This window comes from Miscanthus floridulus, chromosome 8 (genome assembly GCF_019320115.1).
Source record: "Miscanthus floridulus cultivar M001 chromosome 8, ASM1932011v1, whole genome shotgun sequence".
In the NCBI taxonomy this organism is placed as follows: Eukaryota; Viridiplantae; Streptophyta; class Magnoliopsida; order Poales; family Poaceae; genus Miscanthus; species Miscanthus floridulus.
Window position 1 is genome coordinate 23570599 of NC_089587.1, and position 26201 is coordinate 23596799.

General features: G+C 48.3%; 3 protein-coding genes and 2 long non-coding RNA genes across 6 annotated transcripts; 2 read left to right on the top strand and 3 right to left on the bottom strand.

Moving 5' to 3' along the window:
• The first annotated feature begins 1536 nt into the window (after positions 1 to 1536).
• On the top strand, positions 1537 to 5531 carry LOC136475981 (putative F-box protein At1g32420). 2 transcript variants are annotated; one of them, XM_066473635.1, is made up of 2 exons: positions 1537 to 1691; positions 3852 to 5531. In XM_066473635.1, exon 2 carries the CDS (start codon positions 3874 to 3876, stop codon positions 5167 to 5169), a length of 1296 nt encoding a protein of 431 aa, XP_066329732.1. In that variant the 5' UTR covers positions 1537 to 1691; positions 3852 to 3873; the 3' UTR covers positions 5170 to 5531. The 2 variants fall into 2 exon arrangements, with proteins under 2 accessions (XP_066329732.1, XP_066329733.1); XM_066473636.1 differs by lacking the exon at positions 1537 to 1691 and adding an exon at positions 1714 to 3511.
• LOC136475980 (uncharacterized) lies at positions 5515 to 7163 on the bottom strand. Its single transcript, XM_066473634.1, has one exon. The coding sequence runs from the start codon at positions 6998 to 7000 to the stop codon at positions 5612 to 5614; it is 1389 nt and encodes a 462-aa protein (XP_066329731.1). The 5' UTR covers positions 7001 to 7163; the 3' UTR covers positions 5515 to 5611.
• Positions 7164 to 13881: 6718 nt separating this feature from the next.
• Positions 13882 to 14577, top strand: LOC136468702 (uncharacterized). Its single transcript, XM_066467178.1, has 2 exons — positions 13882 to 14127; positions 14212 to 14577. The coding sequence occupies exons 1-2, from the start codon at positions 13882 to 13884 to the stop codon at positions 14575 to 14577; spliced, it is 612 nt and encodes a 203-aa protein (XP_066323275.1).
• Positions 14578 to 23370: 8793 nt separating this feature from the next.
• Positions 23371 to 24026, bottom strand: LOC136471350 (uncharacterized). The gene is made up of 2 exons (XR_010761997.1): positions 23785 to 24026; positions 23371 to 23659 (listed from the first exon to the last, which is right to left on the bottom strand). It is a non-coding gene; the product is annotated as an uncharacterized lncRNA (long non-coding RNA).
• A 13-nt stretch (positions 24027 to 24039) lies between these two features.
• On the bottom strand, positions 24040 to 24586 carry LOC136471351 (uncharacterized). Its single transcript, XR_010761998.1, has 3 exons — positions 24543 to 24586; positions 24265 to 24387; positions 24040 to 24151 (listed from the first exon to the last, which is right to left on the bottom strand). It is a non-coding gene; the product is annotated as an uncharacterized lncRNA (long non-coding RNA).
• Positions 24587 to 26201: the final 1615 nt, after the last annotated feature.

A 26201-nucleotide genomic window follows, 5' to 3' on the forward strand; every position in this document is an offset into this window, starting at 1 on the left:
CCAACGAATTGCTCACCATCTATACTCAATAATCACAGCAACATACAAGCATCCAGAGCAGTCATGCATAGCAAACAAAGACTATAGATTAGAACAGTACACCAACAGCATAAAATCAAGATGAAAAGTTTATAAAATGAATCTACGTTTCACTACGAACACACAGACGCGAAGATCACAAAAATCAGAGCTAAAACAAAGAATTTATGAATTAAATTAAATAAGATTTCCTTTAATAAAATACTAAATTAAATCTAACCTCAAATTTAAAAAGTTGAAAACATACTTAACAGTAGTTTAAACATGTAGATTACGCAATTACGAATCTAACGCAACTTGAACGGATCAAATCGGAGTTAAAACGAAGATTTTATGGCCTAAATAAAACTAGTGACAAAACTGTAAATAGATGAAAGCGTACTTTGTATCAAACCGAAGAAACTACATTTTTAAAAGAAGAAAACGTATTTTGAATCAAAGAGAGAGAATCTACGCTTTCTGAAAGAGAAAACTATTCTGTAGACGAAAACTACGCTTTTTGGAAGAGAAAACATATTCTAGGAATACGCTTTGGACCGCGGGTTCGAATCTACAAACGTGCGGGGTTCTTTTGCAAAACTACCGGCCGAAACGGTACTGGTGAATATCGGCCGTTGGATCGATGATGGACGACTGAGAATAGACCAGAGAGAGAGCGAACCGACGACGAGCTGGCGGCGGCGCCATGGCCGAAGACGGGAAGCTCGCCGGCGTAACTAGATATCAGCCTATGGGTCACGACAGCACGAAGCGAGGACACCGGAAGACAGAGAAAGCGATGGCGAACTCACCATGGCGGAAAACTGTGGCGTGGAGTGGACGAAGGCGGCGCGGTGCAGGGAGTCAGTATTTAAGGCCGAGGAGACGTGGGGACGCACGCACACGGGCGGAGTCGGGGGCGGCGCGGGGTCTCAGCGGAGTCCGGCGCGGACACGTGAGGAAGACGACGCGTCTGACAGAGTGAGCCCACCCGTTAGCGAGACGCGCGGAAGAAAGGAGCGGCGCGAGCGACGTGGCTGCTTGCTAGGCCGGCCCAAGCGGAAGCGCATGGAAGGAGCTGGGCCGCTGCGGGGAAGCGGGGAAAGCAGGAGCGAGCCGGCTGGCCTGCGGGAGAGGAAAGTGAAGCTGGGCCTGCGACGAGAAGAAAAGGCCGAGCTGGGCCATATGCCCCGGAGAGGGAGAAAAAGAGAAAGAATTTCCTTTTTATTTTCTTAAACACATTTTCAAATTCAATTAAATTCAAATTCAAATTCCTTTGCAATTTTGAGCAAACCAAGCATAAAAAAATATATCAGCATGTATGCACAAACATAAAGCTAGACCTTATATTTGATTTTTAATTTTAACAAAGGTTTTTATTTTTCTAAATTTAAATGCTCATAAAATACATAAATAACTTATTTTCATCTATTTTAAAATGATGTAAATTTTAGGGTTACACAGGCCGGCCCTACACGGCCGAGCTGCCTCTGCCTGTATGCGGCAACCCTTTTTTTTTCCCCTTCTTCGTCCATCACCGCCCCAGCGTTCTCCCTCGCTCGCTCGCTCGCTCTCTCTCGTGGGCCGTGGCGACGCCTGGGCGGCCGTCGCTGCCGCCTAGGCCAGGTGCCCAGGTCTTCTCCGGCCCCTTCGCCGGCGAAGAGCACCACCTGGTACGCCCTCCCCTCGCTCTTCCCTTCCTGTCGCGCGAAAACGGTGCACCACTCAAACCCTAACTTAGTATTTGTATTCGGATCTGATCTAGTTACAAGTGTATATGCATGTATTACGGCTACTAACTTCGATTGCTTTGCAAAATATATGTACACCCATGTCCTTTACTGGGTCCGCCCCTGCTTTTCACCGTGGAGATGCTCCGAGATCATGTTGACATATCATGCGAAATGGAGTTCGGTTGTCAGCACAAAGTGGCAGATCTCTGTGCCATTTGTTGTATGTGCTGTTCCTTTTATGATTGGCACCATTTTAGCCAGACCACTGGTTGAATCTACATCTGTTGGTAAACAGTTTAGATCCGGTGGCTGCATATATCATGGGGAATAGGAATTATCTCTCAATGGAATTGGAAATGCATAGATGTTATCCTGATGATGGAACTGATCTTAGTCTTGAACCTCTATTACCAGCTTGTGAAGCAAAGGTTATCCCTGCAGTCTTTTTTGTTGGGAGAAAACTTGCATAGGACTTTCCTGCTTCTATGCAGATATAGGGATCGCATCGCTAACTTGAAGTTGGAGTAGAAATGGACAGTGAAATAAAGCTGCACTGAGAGATGGACACTAGCATACCTGATGGAAGCTAAAATAACAGGTGTTTAGTGTAAAAAAAATGCTGATTTGTCCTTGATGTAGTCCAGTGATCTGAAATTGAAGATAAGGTTGGATGGGTTTAATATCTAACATGCGAGTGGTCAATAGTGCATTGTAAATGGTAGGGAGGGAGGGCAAAGCATGTTGGTTGCATACCATGCTTTGAGTGTCGTATATGTTCCTTTTTTTTAGAACTTGTGAATTTGATATGCTTGTGCACCTTTTACTATTTCCACCAATAAGGTTAATTGATTTTGATACATAATCATTTAATCTCTATCACGATAGCCCAGTACTGTTTTCCTCTATGAATGATCCTTTTTTTGTAGGGGGGCTGGGGGTCTCATCTTATTGTGATTCATAGAGCCTTGCATCTGTAGTACAGAGCATCTCCAGCAGCTCCCCAATACAATCCCTCATCCCCACAAACCTGTCATATTGGGGGAGATGAGTTGATTTCATTGCTCCAACAGCTCACCTCAAATAGAGGGGGAGTTGCATCCCCCCCAATACTGTGGACCCCATGATAACTGTCACTTTTCTTGTTCCCTGCACACTGCACACACCAGACCGCCATGGTTGCCGTCCTCCAAGCTACTCAGCAACCACTGCCGCCGTAGGGGTTTGGACAAGTGTGTGCGCCGGTATTGTGTGCATGTGGCTGGCTCGTGGATCTGAACACTTGTTCCTTGCCCGCGCCGCTGCTGGTAATGAGGACGCCTCCACCTCGACACCTCGTCTGCCGGCGACGGAGATAGGGCGGGTGCAGGGCTCGGGCGAGCAGGGAGCCAGCGGAGTCCGCGAGGATGAGGTGGCCCAGGGAGGGGAGGATGCAGAGGGCCACAAGCCAGAGGAGGATAGAGAGTGCGAGGAGGGCCGGGTGGAGGAGAGCGGGGATCCCCGGGACGTGGCGGCGAAGCGGAGGAGGAGGGCGGCGGCCGAGAGCAGCGTGAGGGGCGGGGAAAGTGCTAGCGGGGTGGGGAGCGGCGGGGAAGAAACACCCTGCTGGAGAGAAAGAGGAAAGAAAATAAAAAATTGTAATCTGACATGTGGGTCCTATGTATTGGGGAAGAATATTGGTGATCTGCTGGAGCATCTCCCCCAATATTCCAAAAAAGCAGTATCGGTGACCATCAAGACCATCCTATTGGGATGAATTATTGGTGAGCTGCTGGAGATGCTCTTCAATATTCATTTCTGGAAGAAGTTTAAAACTCTTTATTACTTCATCAAAGTGGTGCATCCATAATGGTTTTGATGTTAGTTAGAACATGCTGGTGCGCATTTGATTCTGTATCTGTGTTCTACGTTTACTTTCAGCCATTTACGAATGGATTCACATAGCAGTATCAAACCCTTATGATGTTAATTGCTCTAGTGGAAACTTTTATGTTGGACACTAAAGGGCATATTTTTATCTCAGTACAATTTTGTATCAGCAAGCCCTGTCTTGCTTTTTTTTTGTTGCATAGTGATTACTGACCAAACCTTTACCTTGGACAGAATTGTAGATTGCATCCTTGGCATGGACTGTAACAATGATGATCTTGATAAGCAGAATGAAGCAACGGAAACTCAAATATTCATTCCTCAAGACGCCCAAGGGATTATCCTTGCTTTTCTTCCTGGCAGGGATGTTATCAAGTCCCGCAGTGTGTGCAAGTTCTGGCAAGACTGTGTTGAAGAACCTAGTTTTGTGGACCGTCACCTGAATAATTCTTGCCGCTTCCACCAGTCCATTGCTTGTTTCACCTCGCTTGATCATGGCCTAGTCCACATGTACACATTTGATCCTGCCACAATGAATTTCAGAAGCGTGGAGCTTGTATTCTCAAGTAGGTTTAACATGTCAGGCCCCTGCAATGGCTTGGTGTGTGCCTATGATATAAAAGGCGATGCTGAGGTCTTGAATCCCACAACAAGGAAGCATTTTAGGCTCCCAGATTCAGTACTCAAGTTACAGTCTCTTTACTCTGAATATTTTGTTGGATTTGTGCCCTCCACAAAAGAGTACAAGGTGGTCTCTATCCGTCACCGAGTGCGGTTCTTGACATTTGAAATATGCACTATTGGTGCACTGTCATGGAGGACATGGAGGACAATACATGAATCTGCAGAGCTCCTAAAGGCAACAAAGGCAGTCATTGTTAACGATGGCATGTATTGGCTACTTCTTAACGAGGCTTCCTCCCATTTGTGTCGAGAAATCCTGACACTCAACCTGACAGATGAGAGTTTCTCAAAAATTGCCATCCCAGATGCTGTAAAAAACCATAATTTGGAACTATTTGAAGGGGAAGGAAAGCTTCGTTTGTTGTCAACACATTCTGATGGATCTAACAATATAGTGTCAGATATTTGGGTGGCAAACTTGACTAGTCAAGACTGGATCCACTTGCAGACTATCGTTCCTCGGATGCCTGTGGGCATAAGCCCATTTTTCCAGCTCAAGACTAAGATGTTCTTTGGCAACCAGAAGAGACTCCTCTGTGTAGATCTTCAGGATGGTACAGTTTCATACATCAACATGCCACCTGGTGAGACTTTGATATCTTGTGGCATGTTTGTGGAGAGCTTTGCACCTGCTGTGACAGGTATGGTGAGCTCGACTGCAGCATCGTATGGTATCCGTTCTTGTCTGGCTGAACCATCCTCGGCGGACCCTGGGCCATCTTTCCGTGGCGCAGGATCATCCTCTGCAAGCCGTGGGCGATCTTCTGGTCTCACTGGATGGTCCTCAGCTGACCTTGAGCAATCCTTTAAGAGAACAAAGAGAACGACAAACATGCAGTGGAAGATATCAAAACATAGAGCAAGCTAGGAGCACCTGGCATGATCTATGGATTATCTAGGCTGTACAGCAGTTGGTTCCTTTTGCCTCATACAAGCTGCCATCTTTTGTGTAGAAGGTGCAATGTTGTACTTGCTCATTGCTATGGTACCATTGAAAGCAACCGGCAATGCTGTACTTGCTCATTGCTATGGTACCATTGAAATCAATAAACATCAAGATCAAGTGACGTGGCTCTACTATAATCTATGCCTTTGGGCATTGGTCTACTGCTTTGTGGGGTTTATACAGTTGAAAAATGTTGAGGTTGTTGTTTGCTTTGTACTTGTAAACTGTATCTGTATGTATGCGTTGCATTTGTAAACAAACTGGACGAGTACAAGTGTTGCTTATACATGTAGACCATACAAACTGAAGGCTCGCTCTAAAGTTGAAGATAATTTTGTTTCATTAACATCATGCTGTTCAGTGCTCACACAGTGGGCAACGACAGCGATGGCGGGAAGCCGAAGTATGGCCAGCAGCACTCGCCGGCAGCACTGCCGGCGCACCGTGCCCGGCAGATCTTCTGGAGCTGGAAACTCTTGACGTCGATCTTGAAGAGCTCAGCGTCCCTGACGCGGTGGCTCGTCATGAATACTGGTTTTTCCTCGCAGACTTCAATGATGAGGCACCCGTTGCCCGTGCCCCGGAGGCAGAAAGGGCGGTGGTCCGACGGCCACGGCAGCGGGATCGTCTTCTCCAGCTGCCACCGCCGCGCGTCGCTGCCGCCGGCTTCCGTGTCGTGCACGATCGTATAGTAGTGCAGATTGGCTTTGCCGCCGGGGTGGTGGAAGCCGTGCGCGAAGACGCCCAGCTTCCCGTCCGGGGCCTCCACGACGGCGACGTGCTCCTCCCAGTAGCCGGCCGGCGACGGGATGACCTCGAGGGAGAGCTCCATGGTGCGCGCGTCGAGCACGAGCCAGCGGCTGGTGAGGCAGTCCACCCAGTAGAAGCGACCGTGCGCGTAGTGGCGGCGGTTCCAGACGGCGCTGATGGGGCAGCTGAACGGGGAGCGGTGCCTGCGCCAGACGAAGCAGTGCGGCGACTCGAGCGCGCGCCACCGGCCGTCGCGCGACGAGAAGGCGAAGGCGATCATCTTCCTCGGGGAGCGGGCCGTCCAGAACACGGTGAGAGGCGGGTCGGCGTCGGCGTCGTCCGCGCTGCAGGCGGTCTCGGCGTCGGCGGGCGCGAAGAAGGGCTCGCACGCGCGGCGGCCGCCGAAGACGGTGAGCACGCTGTGGACGGTGTCGGCGAGGTCGTCCGGGATGGGCGGGAGCAGGACGTAGCGGCGGGACAGCGGGTCGCAGACGGCGAGCTCGGTGAAGACGGTGCTCCCGGTGGCCGACGGCATGCGGTCGAGGAGGAAGCGGCCGTCGCGGTAGTCCCGGACCATCCACTCGGCCGTCGCGGTCGCCTCAGACCCAGCCGCGGCGGAGGGGTCCGCCGCTGCGGCCGGGAGGAACCCGAAGGAGAAGTCGGCCGCGGCGGCGACGGCGCTGGCGGCGGACGCCGCCGGGTGCGGCGGCTCGGCGGGGTGGAAGCCCGTGCTGCCGCCGCCGTGCGCACCGTCGGGGACGAGGGGGAAGGTGAAGACCCCGAGGAGCGAGCCGGGGTCCCGGTGCAGCGAGCGGTGGCGGCGGAGGAAGCGCGGGGAGGAGACGCGCGCGCGGAAGGCGCAGCTCGCCGCCGCGGCGCGCGCCAGCGCGGAGCGCGACGGCAGGCGGAGCAGGATCTCGTCCGTGATGTCGTCGGGGAGCTCACGGGCCGGCTCCTCTCCGTCTCCCTCGCCGCCGCAGTCGCCTGCCTCGCGGCCGGCCATGGCGCACTGGCTGTGCTGAGCCGAGCTGCGACCTCAGAGCAGGTTGGGCTTGGGAGGGGAGGTGTGCGCTGTGACTGACTGGGACTGGGTGAAAGCGAGGCGTGGCGTGAGCTGGAACTGGATGTGTATATGCGTGCGTGCTGCGCGGGCGAATAATTTATCCAGCGAGCGAGTGAGCGAGAGACGTGTCACGTGGCGAATCGCCAAAGTCGCGTCATGTGGGCCCATGGACAAATATAGAAAACTCCAAAGGCAACAGGGCTAGATTACCACTTGATTGAGCAGCGGTCAGAGTCGAGGGCCTGGCCTGCTGAGACCGAACCGAGGGCATCTCCGAGGCTTCAGCTACCAAAGCTCATATTTTATCGCTTAAATACTACTTCAAATATAAGACAAACTCTTTAATAATCTAACTCTAATATTTCATCATAGATCCCACATCATTTTTTCCCCTCACCCACACACAATGGACCCCAATAATAGCTTTTCTTTATCATAATCTAAACTCTAAATATTTCATCATAGACCCCACATCATTTCCCCCCCTCCCCACACACACCACACAATGGACCTCAATAATAACTTCGTACTTTGTTTTTTAGCCCAACCGAAAAATGACTCTTTCTATTCTCTCTCTTTCGTGTGAGCAAAATATTAAAATGGATGAGTTGAAATTCCTTGAGAGCGAAGTTGTTGACCCGAGGTCATGTTGAACCTCCTTTATTGGCTGGAGTCCCAATAATCAAATGGCAGAGCATGCCACACATGTGTTGTCTATTATAATTCAACTCATCATTTGTGGTGAAGATTGTACTCCCTCCGCTAGACTTGTACTCATCATTTTAAGTCAAAATTTTAAATTTAAAAATAGCAATGAAATTTATGACACCAAATTAATATCATTAACTAGAAAATATATATTTATATATATATAAGTAATACACTATTAAAATATCGTATTCAGGCGTGATGGAAGGCGGAGCAGGAGATCCTGAAATAAGTCAACGAGAAAATTGTAAAGAGGGGCAATGCTAGTCAGCCTGATTAGCTGCGCTACTTCTGCTAGCTGCATTGTGGGGCCTGCGAGGTTTGGACAAATACCCAAATTACTACTTCTATCCCTAGTACTATTTGTTGATGAATACATATTGCTCTTGCTGCTAAATACTGTACACACACGATTTGTTTTTTTTTTTCTGTTTGAAAATTTGAACCTCCATCGCATCACAAACAGGTCGTAGAAATGGAGATCATGCTATCCCGGTTGAAGTTTCGTAGCAGTGTCTAGCAGGAGAAAATACATGCACGGGATATTTACCTGCCTTGCCTTTTTAGCAAGAGGTGCCATCAACTATCTTATTTTTTCTCTATATATCTTGAATTATTGATTATCGATGCTTGCTTAATGTTCTGCACTTCAACAATGATACGACGCATTCGACCAAAATGAGTGCGTGATGATCCAGATATTCAAAAGGCCTAGTCAAAAGGCCTAGTCATATCAATTAAGGCTGAACCAATTTGGTTTTGGGATCCAACGTGCATGCACTGCAACGAAGTTCCAAGGAAGGGTCAATACGTGCATTCATGCATGTCTGCTAATTATGGATGAGTGCATAAAGAGAAAAAATGGACACGTTTTGTTCCGGTTCGGCTTGGGATGATATGTGGAATTTTTCCATTAAAAAGTAGTGTTAGCCGGACTAGAGTAGTTTAATTTAGTTTGAGGTCTAGAACTCGTTACACTACATCATCCTAATTGAACCAAGCCCACCTGTTATTATATTTTATCATGTCTTGTATCGTCATACCCTACTTTTGTTTTAGGGGCTCTTATGTTCTTGTCCTTATTTTGATGTGTAATTGTGATTTTGTCCTCGTTTTTTAACTTTACGATTTTGCCCTTAACTGTTCACAAGTCAACGCGATTTTTTTGCTCTTGGTCAACGGTAAAACTAGAGCAAATTCGCGTTGTTTTAATGATAATGAAGTTTTAGAGCGATTAGATCAGCTAGAGCAGTCTATAGCCATTGCACGTTCCACCTAGACGTGTGGGTTACTGGGGTAGTGTCGTCTTTCGTGTCGTCGGTTCGCCGTTGACAAATTGGTTGCAGACAAAACTGGTGGCTGCCGACGGCATGGGATGTTTGCTGCTATACGGTATGGCCCGGCCCGCCGTCATTTTCATCATAAAAAAAAAAAAGAAAAGGAAACGGTGTACCCGCCATAGTTTAAGTATTCCCTCCATAGAAAAGAAATATAGATTACCATTTTTTCAGAAATCAAATTTAATTAAATCTACATACTACTGCTAACATCTATGATACCCAATCATATAATATATTTCTACAATAAACCTATTTAGAGATATAAATGTTTAATATAATTTTATATAAATTTGGTCAGGCTAAAAAAAATTATTTGATTTAAATTCTAGAATAGTATCTTTTGGGATAGAGCACGTCCCATTTATTTGAGATATACGTTAGGAGTATATCACACAAATTTGACAACACTAATACGCAAAGTCTATATAAGTTTTTCTCTGTTATTGTATTTTTCTATAAAATTGAACTGATTTTTTTTATTAAATTTCTATATGAATTTCTGTAAATTTCTGTGTTTCAAAAGGATCCAAATAAAAACGGAGGCGGCCACTATCATCTGCTGGTACATCAAGTATCAACGATAAGTACTATGCGGTTTTGGTGGAGCCAAGTCCCGTTCATCTGATCTGGATGCCGTAGAACGAAGAAGCAGTGGTCCAAAAATAATGAAGCTCGTGGTGTCCTATTCACGCACCTATCCTACGAGCGTGACAGGTTTTGGTGTCACCCATTGTGCTGCACTGCTGCACACACCTCCAAAATTATACTTTTTTTTACGAATAGACGAGGAACATTTTCAGTTTTAACATCTGAGGGGCCGTGACAAAATGTCTAGCTACCAGCCCAACCTGAACCGCTGGATGACAACACGTGTAATGATGTTTATTGGGTCCGGTCAGCTAACTAACTAGGTCAAATAACAGTGCTAGCCTACTCTCGCTCGCACAATATTCTTCACCGCCGTTTCATTATTGATGCTGACAAATTTTGCTGAGTCAGGAGGTCCCGATCATTGTGGTTGTGGATGTGTGGCTCGGATGGGAATGCTTTCGTGATCCTTGCAAGCAAATATGGGATGTCAACAGAAGTACGGAGGGGCCGGGGAGCATCCACCACCACGCAAAGTGAGAAGCTTCTTGGAGATCGCCGGTCAGGAACTCAGGATGCTGGGCGTTTGAATGAACAAGAGCTATTTTGTTCTTTTGGGGTGGGAGTGAGACAAATCTATACTTATCGGGTTCATAAACTCAGGGTCCCTCGGGGACCGGCTTCCACGTCAAGGCTCGGTCCAGAAGGACGGCCTTTTTTTTCTTCTGGACCGGCCCAAGAGTCTGAACTCAACAGATCGGAGCACCTCAGGCTCATGCCGACTCCGAATGGCCTCTCCGATCGGAGCACTGGCTTCAGGCCCCGGCCGCCTTCACACGGCCTCCACTCGGAAAGCCTGACCCGAGGACCCCCTCCGACCTCGCCCCCGTGTCTCCGACCGGGGTTCATAGAAAAACCCTGCTCATCGCTATTCTTCGACTGGCGCGCCAGAGCCGACTGGGGACCATCCGACCGGGGACGCCCGCTCGGAAAGAACCAGAAGGCGTGCGGAGAAAGACAAAGCATGTCTCACAAGTCAAAATCACTGTACCAGGGACCATACCCTGCACGAAACAGTGCTCTGCAGCCATCCTGACACAAAGTATTGTAGGGGCCGCTAGAACCTCCCATATGGTAAGCCCTCCACGTGTCTCTGGACATCGATCGCGGTATGGGCTCCAGGATTTGCCATACCGGGTGAACATAGCGCGGCTCCTCACATGCCACAAAGACATCCAGAAATATTTGCAGGTACCGGCGTCTATCCTTCCTGAAGAAGATAGCTCAACCCCCCATGCACATCTGACATCCTACAGCGACATCGACAGTATTGAGGGCTTCAACCATTATCCAGTTTTCATCACCGTAGGCAGCAAGGCTTAGAAATATCTGTACTCTCTCCCTCTCACCTATAAAAGCCATCCCCTTCGTCTATAAAATGGGATGCGCTCCCTCCAACCACGAGAAATCGACTTCTTCAAGCTCAGACTCACTAGATCGACATCAACACTCCCAACCGTAGGATCACCCAGTTCCGACCGCGACCCTTTCGGTCGGAGCCAGTCGAACCTCTTGTATCCCCCCTTCTTCCTCCTCGTTTGTACCCTCACTACAGACTTCGAGCGTCTGGGCTCAGGAATAAAGTCACCGACCGACCCCAACTGGACATAGGGCACGTTGCCCGAACCAGTATAAATCCTGTGTCATTGAGCGCTAGGCCACCTCCGATCACAACGTACAGCAAAACTACAAATATTTACTAGTTGGTCACTTTCTGCACCGATAGTTGGCGCCGTCCGTGGGGAGCACGTTGTACGTTCAACACTTTTTTGGTAATCGGATGGCCCATTTTTCCACCACCCCTGTCGTGGTGGGCTCGGGCGATACGATTCACTTCGGCTCGCTGGAGTTCCCTGCATTGTCACCCACCGGGATACGGGCTCCACCCGTCTTCGAGCCATCCCAGGCCTTCCGCTTTGGGAGCCTAGACTTCGTTGCCGACTGGCTCGGCGTACTCCACCTCCGTGAGGAGGCTCGCGACCTAGCACCCATCGGAGGGACGTCCACCATCGACTCCGGGACGCGCGACTTCGACGGCGCGTCATCTGCGTTTCATTCCGAGCAAACTCTCTGCTCAAACCTCGCTGTAAGTAATATGCATACTACTCGCTCTTATTTTACTATCTCTCACCAGCCACTCAGAGAAAATGTACCGCCCACGCCACAAGCGCCATACGATCGGTTCCCCTATGGCCTTGCATCCTCCACCGACGCCTACGCTCGGGGGCTCCAAAGGATGCTGGCACCATCCCCCCTCACGTCCGAGTTCGTGGGAATGGCGGGCTTTGTTCCTGCCATTTCCCACGAACTCCCAGATGGTGATGGCGAGAGCGACGGTTCAAGCATCGGTGACGTGGCACCCCGCCATTGTCCATCCTGGGAGTGCGCTATGGCGGACGCTTCGCGACAACCACCGGTGGTTACGGAGTCTGTGCAAACTCACACCCCTCCGGACCAGCGTGCGGGAGCCCTCGCGTCTGCGCAAGCACACGCTGAGGAATTATGACAACGATGGCAGAGTCAGCCGCCGCCTACACCGGTGCCGTCGGTACATCACGTTGCACCCCACACGCCTAGCCTGGCGGGTGGCGCCCGAGGTAGCATTCATTAGGTTCAACACGACATCGTGAGCGAGGGGAACGATGTCCCACAATTCGCTCGGGCCGGCCAGAATATCGTTGCTGCAGCAATGCTTCTCCGCGGTGTTCCCGAGCCCATCGACCCTCAGGAGCGGGCAGTCTACCAGAACCTCCAGGTTCTAGTAGAGGCCACCGCCATCCAACAGGCAGAAAGCTCCGCACCATGACTCCGACACGTGCCCTCTCTCCCCACCGGGGGGCAGGGATGCACTAGCCGGATCGATCCGTTCGCTCGCCGTCGTAGCCGGCAGGCTCGGCTCGGGGAGCGGCAGCCGCACCATGGTCCAACCAGGCACTAGCTCCACACCAACCACACCAGGACGCTCGTAGCATCGCTGGCAACCGTCGTCGGGCCCGACACGGCGACAACGTCTGCCATACGGTAGCAAACGACACGGACCTTGGCCGAACCATCGAGGGAAGCAGTGAAACACGCCCTAGGCGCGATCGCCGGCCAGATAACCGGAGCCCCAGCCCTGAGGGCCCGGGGCCACGGGCCTTCAGCCGGCGCATTCGGAGAGCACCGTTTCCACAGCGTTTCCGGCCTCCCACCAACATCACCAAATACACCGAGGAGATGAACCCAGGCATCTGGCTCGAAGACTTCCGGCTCGCCTGTCGAGCCAAAGGGGTGGATGATGACTTTTTCATCATCCAATATCTTCCCATTTGCGTGGGGGAACATGTTCGGGCATGGCTCGAATTTCTTCCACATGACAGCATCCGTGACTGGGCAGACCTCAAGAGGGTCTTCGTCGGGAATTTCTAGGGGACGTACGTCCGCCTGGGAAACTCCTAGGACCTCAAGAGCTGCCAGCAGGAGCCTAGCGAATCCCTATGAGATTACATCCACAGGTTTTCCCAACATTGTAACTCCCTCCCTGATGTCATCGACACAGATGTCATCAGTGCTTTCCTCTCTGGGACAAACTACAAGTCCCTGATCCACAAGCTTAGCTGCCTAAAACCCTGCACCACCCGCGATTTGCTTGACGTTGCCACCAACCATGCCTCTGGCGAGGAGGCGGTCGGAGCAGTCTTCAGCGGAGGCCGAGACAAAGGCAAGCCCAAGCGTACGGATCCAGACGAAGGCCCCTCCACTCAGAGGGGCAAGAAGACTAGGAAGGATCGATGCCGGTCAGACGACACTGCGTTGATCACCGTAGCTGAACGCGCACCCAGGCAGCCCCAACAGGGACTACCTGACCACTTCAACAAACTCATGGATGGTCTGTGCCCCAATCACGCCTATCCTGTCAAACACATCTACAAGGAGTGCGAGCTCCTTAAATGTTTCCTCCGATAGGCCGACGCGCCAAAGGAGGGGGACGGTAAGGAGCCGACAGTCAAGAGGGGTGGCATGGCAGGCAAGGATAGAGACTGTTTCCCTAAACCTGAGGAGTGCATCATGATCTTCGGTGGGTCCGACACCATCTTTTCCAAATGCTAGCATAAGGTACGCTATAGGGAGGCATGCGCCGCTGAAATGGTCGTCCCCTCCTTCCTCAGCTGGCCGGAGTCTCCAATCACCTATGATCAGAGGGACCATCCCTCCCACATCGCAAGACCAGGATGCTATCCGCTCATCATCGACCCCATCGTCTACAAGAAGCGGCTTACGAGGGTGCTGATGGACGACGGCAGCGGCCTCAACATCCTATACATCGACACCCTCGATGCCATGCGCATCCCCCGATCGGAACTTCGCCCAGCGGGCTCCCCCTTCCACGGGGTAATCCTAGGAGTGCAGGCAAACCCGCTCGGGCAGATCGATCTGCCCATTATGTTCGGTAGCTGAACCAACTTCCGCTCGAAGGTTCTCACCTTTGAGGTGGTGGACTTTCTAGGGTCCTACCACGCCATCTTGGGGTGGCCATGCTACACAAGATTCATGGCAATCCCCAACTACACCTACCTCAAGCTGAAGATGCCAGGACCAAATGGCGTCATCACTGTGAGCAGCGCATTCTCACACGCCCTCACGTGTGACCACGAACACTACGAGCTCGCCACTGTGGTTGCCAACTCGTCCAAACTCCCATGGCTCGGGGAGTCATCGGTCCCGGCAGCCCCGGACTATAACCAACCAACTTTCTCGTCGGCCTTCCATTCGCTCGAAGAAACCAAGGTGGTGGAAATCGATCCCACCAACCCAACCAAGACAGTGCGGGTCAGAACCTAGCTTTCGGCCAAATAGGAAAGCGAGCTCATCGACTTCTTGTGCGACAACCGTGATGTCTTCGCATAGCCAGGGATACCCCGGGAGGTCACTGAGCACGCACTACGTCTTACCTCAGGCTCTAAACCTGCCAAACAATGCCTGTGTTGCTTCGACGATGAAAGGCGTAGGGCCATAGGCGAGGAAATCGCCAAACTCCTGGCAGCCGAGTTCATTAGAAAGGTCTTCCATTCCGACTGGCTTGCCAATCCCATCTTGGTCAGAAAAAAGATCAAGAAGTGGAGAATGTGCGTCGATTATACTGGACTTAACAAAGCGTGCCCGAAAGATCATTTCCCATTACCACGTATAGACCAGATAATTGACTCCACCTCGGATTTTGAAATCCTCTCCTTTCTGGATGCCTACTCCGGCTATCCCCATATCATGATGAAAGAGTCTGATCAGCTCGCAACCTCATTCATCACCCCGTATGGTTTGTACTGCTATGTAACCATGCCTTTTGGCCTGAAGAATGCTGGCGCCACCTATCAAAGGTGCATGCAACAATGCTTCACTGACCAAATCGACCCGCTCGACCAGCCCGATCAAGCCAAGCGGCCAAAACCAACAATCGCCATCTATGTTGATGACATAGTGGTCAAAACGGCTCAAGCTTGCGACCTAATCACAAACTTAGCCACGATGTTCATAAACCTCCAAAGGTTCAACATCAAGCTGAATCCCGAAAAGTGTGTTTTCGGAGTTCCAAAGGGGAAACTGCTTGGATACATTGTATTCGAGCGTGGCATCGAAGCCAACCCCAAAAAGATCACGACCATCTCCAACATGGGCCCCATACACAACATCAAGGGCATGCAGAGACTCACCGGTTGCCTGTCTGCCTTAAGCCGCTTCATCTCCTGGCTCGGCGAACAGGGGATGCCGCTCTACAAACTCCTCAAAAGGACGGACATCTTTGTCTGGACTGAGGAAGCCCAGTAGGCTCTCGAAAGCCTCAAAACATCCCTAACGTCAGCCCCAATCCTTGTTGCTCCCAAGCAGGGAGAACCCCTCCTCCTCTACGTCGCGGCAAGTAACCATGTGGTGAGCGTCGCCCTGGTCGTAGAGAGGGAGGAACCAGGACACCAGCTCAAAGTGCAGCGACCCATATACTTCGTTGGAGAAGTGCTTACCGACCCCAAGGTCTGGTACCCCCAGGTGCAGAAACTCCTATACGCCATACTAATGGCGACTAGGAAGCTCCTACACTACTTCACCAACCACAAAGTCATAGTCATCACTTCATACCTGCTCGGAGACATTATCCGCAACCGTGATGCCACAGGATGAATCTCTAAGTGGGCCCTTGAACTCATGGGCCATGACATTAGGTATACCCCCTGCACTGCAATTAAGTCTCAGACTCTCATGGATTTTGTCATCGAATGGATGGAGGTCCAGCTACCGACCCAGGATGTCTCCCACGAGTACTGGACAATGTACTTCGACGGATCCATAATGGCACCCGGCTCGGGGGCTAGAGTGGTTCTGATTTCCCTAGACAGGAGTAGGCTCTGCTACGCCATCTGCCTCCACTTTCTAGCTTCAAACAATGCCATGGAATATGAGGCCCATATCAGCGGACTACGCATCGCCATCGAGCTTGGTGCTACGTGACTCTACGTCCGTGGTGACTTGAAACTAGTCGTTGATCAAGTCATGAAGGAGTCCTCCTGCAAAAGTCCCCTCATGTCAGCATACTACCAAGAGGTACGCAAGCTCGAGGACAAATTCTAGGGAATCAAACTACATCACATCCCTCGAAGGGACAACGCCACCGCTAATTTCCTCGCAAAACTGGCCAACAGGCAAGATCCGTCCCTAGGCGAAGTCTTCGTCAACGACGTCCATGAGCCATCCGCCCGCATCCTGGAAGGTCTGACCCAGACACACCCCGATGGCCAGTCAGTGCTCGGGGGATCTGACCCTAGTACCTCTATAATGACGTCACCCGCGAACGTCGCCGTATTGGTACTCGATCAAACTGATTGGCGGGTACCACTACTCGCCTACCTCCTCGAGGAGGTTCTCCCACCTAAAAGAACCGAAGCTCGACGAATCACTCGACGTGCCAAGACCTACATTGTGCTTGGTAATGAACTCTACAAACAAAGTCCGTTAGGAGTACTCATGAAGTGCGTTCCCGCCAGCCGAGGAAAACAGATCCTCCTCGAGGTCCATTCTGGGATCTACAGGCATCATGCGGCCCCAAGGTCCCTGGTCAGAAAAACCTTTCACCAAGGGTTTTACTAGCCCACCGCACTACAAGATGCAGAGGAGGTCGTCCATAGGTGCGAAGGATGTCAGTTCTACGTCGACAAACCCATTTACCAGCGCAAGAGCTCCAAACCATCCCAATCACCTGGCCATTCATGGTCTGAGGCCTCGACATGGTGGGACCTCTCAAGAAAGGTCCAGGCGGTTTTACCCACCTACTCATAGCAGTCGACAAGTTTACCAAATGGATAGAGGCCAAGCCCATCACCAATCTCTGCTCGGAAGAGGCGGTCAAATTCTTCCTCGACATCATCTATCGATTCGGCGTTCCTAACTGTATTATCACTGACCATAGGACTAACTTCACCGGGAAGAAGTTCCAAGACTTCAGCAATGGATACGGCATCAAAATCGATTGGGCTTCGGTCAGACATCCACGAACTAATGGTCAGGTCGAACGCGCCAACGACATCATCCTCCAAGGACTCAAGACGCGCATCTTCGACCGACTCAACAAACACGCCGAGCGGTGGGTTCTAGAGGTCCCAACAATCCTCTAGAGCCTAAGAATGACCCCAAACCGATCCACGAGATTCACACCTTTCTTCCTGGCCTACGGAGCGGAAGCTGTGTTGCCCTCCGACTTCGACCACGGCGCACCGAGAGTAAAAGCTTTCGATCGCGACCAAGCCACGGTGGCTCAACAAGACACAGTCGACCTGCTCAAAGAGGCCTGCGAGACAACCATCATTCGCTCTGCCCGCTATCAACAAACCCTCCACAGGTACCATGAAAGGAAGATCAGAGGAAGGATTCTCGAAGTTGGTGATCTCGTGCTACGAAGGACCCAATCGATGAAGAAAAAACACAAGCTCTCTTTACCTAGGGAAGGACCCTATACGGTAACCGAGGTAATCCGACCGGGCACCTACCGACTAGAGGACAACAACGGCAATGTTCTCAACAACACTTGGAACATTGAACAGCTACGTCATTTTTTTCCCTTAGAATCGGTCTAAACACCTTCGGTTAAAGCACATGCTCCTGTAAGAGCGCCCCCGCCCGAACACTTTCAACCCGGGTCGCTTGGGGGCTCCATAAATATACAAATATTGAGTACTACCTCTCTATTTTGTTTACTATTATATGGAGAAATTCCTTCCTACCCTAACAAGGGGGTAGTTTGTTCCTTTGTTTTACCTTACATAACTTTGCTTTAGAACATTCCGACTGATCGCACCCGCCTTTTCCTACAGCTATGACCGGCTGAGCCTCGCAGGCCATGCCCCAGGCTCACAAAGTTGCGACCTACGGAACAAACGAGCAGGTATGAGATAGAAAGAAATTTAAAACAAAATTATGCTAAGGAAAAACTAAGGAACAGAAGGGAACAAGCTTCCCCGAATGAAATAACTCTATCATAGAAAACAAAATACCACTATAGCTGTTAAGTACACGAACGTTTTATACGGGGGCTTCCCCCACAAATTTAAAACTACCATGGCCACTCGACAACTTCACTTGAATGCCAGAAGAGACAACCAGACCTTCCTAAGTCGATCAATTCACCCAGGATAGATCAACCGGCCTCCTGAGTCAATCGATTCACTCAGGATAAGCACCTGAGATACAGGTAGGAAGCGAAGGGGCACCCCATGCGGGCCATGTCGACTCCGTCTCGAATGATAAGCATGGGTCCCGGTCGGACATTTTCGACTGAAGCTCTCCGAACCTCGTCTCTCAGGTCATCAAGGTAAGCATATGTTCATTAATACAAACTGTTCACACGAGGACTAACCCACTATTGACAAGCGTAGGTCCCGGACGGACGTCTCCGACTGGAGCCCAACGAACCCCATCTCTCTAGTCTTCAAGGTAAAACACTATCAAAGTCCCTCTATTTCAATTTAAAAACATTCATACATCCATACGCGCATTTCATTCCATATGCCTGAATCCCCCGGACGGTTAGGGCATGAATCGCCTAGGGGCTCGGGAACTAAGCATCGCACGTGCAGCGAAATGCACCAGAACGCTCCGTGTTGCGCCATGAAGTGGTGGCTTGCCTCATTCGACATGAGCAACCAAACAGAGCTAGGGGAGAAAACCATAGATGAGCACCATGCGGCCTTCGCCCGGTTTGGCAAACCAAGTCATCTCAACCTTCTTGTTCAATCCTGAACCTCTCGACAGACCCACAGAATCCCCATCGAGGGGAGGCTGTTAGGCCACTCGGGTCACTCTGCGGAACGACCTAGGCATCTACCGGTTGCAGGTAAAGGAGTAGTGGAATGCCACAAGAGGGCTATGCCGACCCCATCACGAACAACGGACCTGGATTCCACTCGATCACACCCATTAGCGAGCACACCGAGCTAGTCTTCGAGCCTGAGCGATTGGGATAGGCAACAAAACTCAGCCCCTTCGGTTGTGAGGAACCATATGGGGTAGCGCAAAACAACTCACAACCCCCACGAAGGCCCGATAAGGCTTGGGGGCTTAAATGCCATGGGACCACGACTCCAAACTTGTGTCGACGGGATAGGCGACATCCGACTACGGCTCATGGGACCGCGACTCTGAACTCGCATCGACGGGATAGGCAACATCCAGCTATGGCTCTTGGGAACACGACTCCTGAACTCACATCGATGGGATAGGCGACATCCGGCTATGGCTCTTGGGACCGCGACTCCTGAACTCATGTCAACAGGATCGGCGACATCCAGCTACGGCTCCTAGGACCGTGACTCCTAAACTTGTGTAACGGCTTCCTGAACTAACTAAACTAACTCTCTCAGTCCACGGCAAGCACTGACACATAGGGCTACTTGCGACTCCACCTTATCCGATCCCACGACGCGCACCGACACCAAAGATCGAACTCTGTTGCATCCAAAACTAAGTTATTTCCGTTCATGACGCGCACTGACGCCAGGGCTTGTTTCAAAACTAAAAACTTCCTCATCCGAACCTCGATGCGCACCGACACCGGGATCATTAAGTTATGTCTCAATCCAATCCCCGCGCTTAAAAACACCTCGGCTGCACAATGACGCCATGGTTAAACAAAATTCTGTCTCGAAACTAAAAACACGCATACACACCTGCTGAGACAACACCCCTAGCCGGTTTAGCCCGAACCATCTGGGGCTTGGGGGCTACACCCGCGGGTGCGCTCGCGCGCACCCACCGGCAAGACAAAAATCCCTAGACGATTCTGTCCGAATCGCCCGAGGGCTCAGGGGCTCCTGTCGGGTTCATAAACCCGGGGTCCCTCGGGGACCGGCTTCCACGCCAAGGCTCGACCTAGAAGGATGGCCTTTTTTCTTCTAGACCAGCCCAAGAGTCTGAACTCAACAGATCGGAGCACCTCAGGCTCATGCCGACTCCGAATGGCCTCTCTGATCGAAGCATTAGCTTTAGGCCCCGGCCGCCTTCACACGGCCTCCGCTCGGAAAGCCTGACCTGAGGACCCCTCTGACCTTGACCCCGTGTCTCTGACCGAGGTTCATAGAAAAACCCTACTCATCGCTATTTTTCGACTGGCACGCCAGAGCCGACTGGGGACCATCCGACCGGGGACGCCCGCTCAGAAAGAACCAGAAGGCGTGCGGAGAAAGGCAAGGCATGGCTCACAAGTCAAAATCACTATACCAGGGACCATACCCTGCATGAAACAGTGCTCTATAGCCACCCTGACACAAAGTATTGTAGGGACCGCTAGAACCTCCCATATGGTAAGCCCTCCACGTGTCTCTGGACATCAATCGCGGTATGGGCTCTAGGATTTGCCATACCGGGTGAACATAGCGTGGCTCCTCACATGCCACAAAGGCATCCAAAAGTATTTGCAGGTACCGGCGTCCATCCTTCCTAAAGAAGATAGCTCAACCCTCCGTGCACATCTGACATCCTACAGCAACATCGACAGTATTGAGGGCTTCAACCATTATCCAGTTTTCATCACCGTAGGCAGCAAGGCTTAGAAATATCTGTACTCTCTCCCTCTTACCTATAAAAGCCATCCCCTTCGTCTATAAAAGGGGATGCGCTCCCTCCAACTAGGGGGAGATTGACTTCTTCAAGCTTAGACTCACTAGATCGACATCAACACTCCCAACCGTAGGACCACCTAGTTCTGACCGCGACCCTTCTGGTCAGAGCCAGCCGAACCTCTTGTATCCCCCCTTCTTCCTCCTTCTCGTTTGTACCCCCACTACAGACTTTGAGCGTCTAGGCTCAGGAATAAAGTCACCGACCGACCCCAACTGGACGTAGGGCACGTTGCCCGAACCAGTATAAATCCTGTGTTATTGAGCGCTAGGCCACCTCCGATCACAACGTACAACAAAACTACAAATATTTACTAGTTGGTCAATTTCTGCACCGACAATACTTCTAATGCCAATTACCATGTTTTTTATCTTCTACCTAGGTTGGTCATCGATCCCTGTTTTTATTTTCTGAAGATGGTTTGGTTAGAGCATCTTCAACCGTCTTTCTTAAATCTACTTTCTAAATCCTGATTTGATGGGTCATTCTTCTAATAAAAATCATTTTCTTTCTCTCCATCCTACAACAAATTCTCTATATCTTATTCGGCATTCTGGAGATCGCTCTTTATCTTTGACGAGTGAGAAAACATGAATAAAGAATGGAATATTTGGAGATCTAGCTGAAAAATTTGTTGAAAGAGATTTGTACACCAAAATCTCTACTTCTATCAATATAAAATGATATAAAGAAGCTCTTGGAGTTGCTCTTATATACTCTCTCTCTCTCCATCTTGAAAATAAAATTAAGTGATTTAAGTTTTATCTAAGTCATACAATATGTATGAAGTATGACCAAATTAGATAACAATAATTTTAAGATATCAAATGAGCATCATTAAATAAATTGTTAGGAATATATTTTCATAATATACCTCTTTGGTACGGTAGATGTTATTACCCTTCTACATGAATTTAGTTAAATTTATGATAGCTTGGTTTATAATAAAATATAGTCTCTTAAATTTTAAGATGGAGAGAGTATTGCACATCCGATTTGACCATCTATCCCGATTATTATAGCCCTTTTTATGTTCTGTTTTTTTATTCTTAGCTAATCATGTTGCTAGATTATATTTTTTTACATCTATACATGCCTTAACATTGTTTTAAACTTGCTTCAACGATCTATATACAAAACATAACTCAACGTTTCTGACAAAATAATTCAACATTTTATGTTAACTAGCAAATATACTGGTGCGTTGCAACGGGAGACAAAAAAGAAATGTCAGATCCTCGACTTGTTCGCTTTAGCTTGCTGCATAGCTGCAGCGGCTGCAACAGGTGCTACTTTTGATGTTGTCAGTGGTTGTTGCACCAATCACAAACGAACAAGCTTGTTAATGGAATCAACGACGTATCTATTTATTTTTTATCCTTTCTTAAAATTTAAAAGTTGTACTTTATTTATGATGACCATAACATTCAATATAAGTAAATATTAGCAATAATATGACAATGTCTTATTAATTATATATTGAATTAAAATATAACCTTGATACAATTTTTTGTTGTAAGGCATAAACATATATTTACTCGTAATTATATCGTAACTTTAGTTTTCATACTATTGAGGTGTTGACAAAGTTAGATATTAAGTTCCATGACTTCTTTTGAAGATCCACAAAAATATGTGATTTTAATATTTTATTAAAGTCGGTAAGGGGTTAGTCGTCCTCGTGTTAAGATTTGGTCTCTCTATTGATGGGTACGAAGTATGACCCAGACCTCTCTCGATTTTCACATGTCAGCCCTTGTCAAGAGTTGAACAACTTGGAGATTTGCACTGATATATGCGGATAACTTAGAAAAACATTTAATTTAATTAGATTGAATGACAAACGGCTCAAAGATTTTAATTTACAGTTTGATTAGTTAGACCATCAACTGATTTATGTTATAATAATAATTTATTCTTAATCAAAATTTCATTGATAACTTATAGTGATACTAATATTCCTTGTTGCGTATAGGTTGAAGTTCGAAAGACTCATAATACTATGTTTATTTTTTATTTTATCTTTTTATAAGAAAAACAGAGTTACATATTAGAAGAGAAAAAATAAAAAATGATGGAAAAGAGACGGGGCGTAGACAGGGCACAACTGGGGCAGCACTTTGCCACATCCTTGAGACGGGGCGTACGAAGTACGGATTATGAAACACATCCGAACGATGGAAAAGAAAGAGAAGAAACGGAGACGGAAACTAAAAAAGAACACGGATAAAATACTGTTTATCGGCTGGACGAAAATTTGATTTGATGCCAGACATAGATTATTATTTCTTTTCTATTTCGACTAAACTTCCTATTCAGATTTAGGATCGGAGAGATATATTTGGATTAGGATTTCTAGCTATTCACTAGTATATTGTCTGTGCTCACGCCACGGTGACATCTAGAAAAAAATAAATCATAAAACTAAAAATAAATGAACTAACGCAAGAAACAAAAATTTACAAACAAATGACATTAACATTGTGGTATCTATAGCCGAAATAAGTCTCATATCTTGGTGTTCTATGCAACATCATCCACTAACTTTCCAATGCCCACATCTAGAACAACATTAGTATGAATTAATTGCAATTCAAATTTGAATAGAAGCTATTATAGCTAGTTTTCTGCTGCAAACTTGCTCACATTCCAAATCTGGAAGGGTATATCGTATGCTTCAAAAGGTTTCCTCATCTCCAGCATCTTGCTCTTCAAACTTATATTTCCATAGGCTTAATTTTACATCTTAAAATGTTTTCTTAAGAATGCTCTGTAAGCAACCAAGAAATCAGTTATTATCATTGAACTTGAACTAAAGACATGGACACTGCTGGTGACTGAGCACCAAATTGACTGTTTGTTACATAGAGATAGAGTTGAGGGTTTCACACATACCTGAAGGTCAGTGTCATCAAATAACACCAGGAAACACTACAGAAATTTCATCTGAGCCTGAATCTTTCCAAGCGTTCTCCTTCCTCTCACAAAAGTTGAGTTTCAGTATCTTTGCAGGATATATATACTCTGAAATAATCAAATTCAAGGACTGCAACTATTACCATCAAGGAAAAAAACTAAGGAAATATGCATATTTGCTAACGATTAGAGATAGACAACATAGTCAATAAAAGTAGACTATCAGATTTTGTCGTACTAACAGATTAGGGTACTACCCTTCTGGTTCCTCGAGGTAGATTTTGTCGTTTAGATAATTCTGTGTTGACAGCCTCAGCTTGCATCTTGTTGCCTTGTTCTTTCAAAGCTGGTAAAAAGCACCGTGATATTATTACATCCAGGATTTTCATGAATTGTGATCCATATTTCCTATGAAGTACAAAACCAGCAATCTGGAAGAGCATAAGAACCCCAACTAACCACATGGCACACAAACAGGAGGTCTTGAAGCAGATTCCTACCATGAGGAAAGTGTGAAGGGAACAGGCAGTGGCTGTAGTAGCTGGTAGAGAATTGAGGATGACGTACATCTTTGATTTTTGTCTGTAAATGAAGTTAGGGAGAGTCACCTTTCTGTCCTACACTCCTACTGCAATAGGCCAGTCTACTGCATAGAGGCTTATATCTTATGAAAATTCATGAATTCAGATAGATGAAGGTATAGAACAAGCACACAACAAGAAAAGAAGTGCACACACCTGAATCATTGCCCCATACAGTTTGACATATGCAACGACCTATGGCCCTATTCGTTGGGAGGAATTTGGATGAATCTAGATGAATTAGAAGGAATTTGTGAGAGAGTGAACAGTGAAAACTAGCCATGCACAGTGAAACCTGGCTGGTTTTCTTGCCAGCCGAACTGCCCCATGTTAGATAACTTTTAGTGCTCTCGAGTTATCCTTTTTCTTCCTGGTAACCTATCAGTCTGTAATAATCTCTACTTTGTGCCTGTGCCTACAAAATTACAGATATTATGAGAAAAAAACCAAAGCTCAATAAATTTATATAAAACAGTGGGTGACAGTGTGGTCATAGCTTGGTCCACAAATCTGCTGCACAAAATTGTTAAAAATGCATTAGAAATAATTTTGAGCATTGCTTATAATCTATTGGGGTGTTTTCTCATGGCATCCCATATAAGAGTCGGAAATAAACAAATTCCAAATATATTACAGAGTTCATACCATGCAGTCTTACATTTAATGCATGCAGATGGTTTGGAACCGTGTATATGCAAATTCTATAATGGACAACGCTGAGGATTTAACACCATAGACTAATCAGAAGTGACAACACTGAGGATTTAACACAATAGCTATTCCTTGGCATGTTGTTTTGAATGAAATGCAGCAAAATTGGTTCATTAAATTGTGATAAGGAGTTAATGAATCCAACTGGGGAACAATTAGAAGTATCTACACAGAACGACCAAGCACATTGCAGCGATTAACCAGGATTTGAGGTTCTCACTTGTCAAGATGATCAGTGTGGTGTCCTCTGGCTCCTTGAACCTTAGTGTCAGCTTTTTCAAGAATCCGTTCTTGTCCTCCGTGTTGTATGGCATGGCAACCGCTTCTTCTTGGCCTTCTTGAGATCAGGCGTTTTGGCTTCCCGTGCATCCTTGAGCGGCCTGAGAATTGAGATGATGATGAGTTGTGCGTCAGGCTCCTCAAGCAGTCATGGTAGGCCTCCCTGGCGAAACGATGGCATAGGGCTTGGAGCCACCACCGCCGCCACCGAGAATCTACGTGAGGAGCAGCGGTCGCTTCCCTAGCGGACATGACGACGTAGGGTTCTTGTTGACGAAGACGATGAGCCCATCGAGGCCGAGGTCTAAGAGCGTGCCCCCATCACTACTGGAGTTGGATGAGAGGCGTAGTGCCTCCTCATAGGAGAGCGACATGGCGAGTGCGCTCGCGGCATCGACGCCCGCGAGGGCATCGGAGAAGGTCCGATCCACATCTTCTGACGATAGAGAGACATCTGAGGATAGAGAGGCAGAGGGAGAAATTTAGGGGAGAGAAGAGAGAGAAATGAGCACCATGCCACCGCTTCCCTTCCGCATCACCATCGCGTCCATGCCTATGCCATCAGTGGTTGGATCCTGCATGGCGGTGGCCGAGAAACCCTAGTGTAGGATCTACAGGAAGTTAAAGAAGGCCTAGAGGGAGGGTGAATAGGCCTGTAAAATTTTAACTCAAAACTCTGTTAGAACAGAGGGCGGCACTGCCGATCTACGAATATAAATCTAATACAGTTGAGATTTTACAAAGATAAACCTAACCCCACTAGCGGCTTACTCCTGCAATAGAAAGACAAGATCCAGTTCAAAGACTGAATATCACAGAAACTCC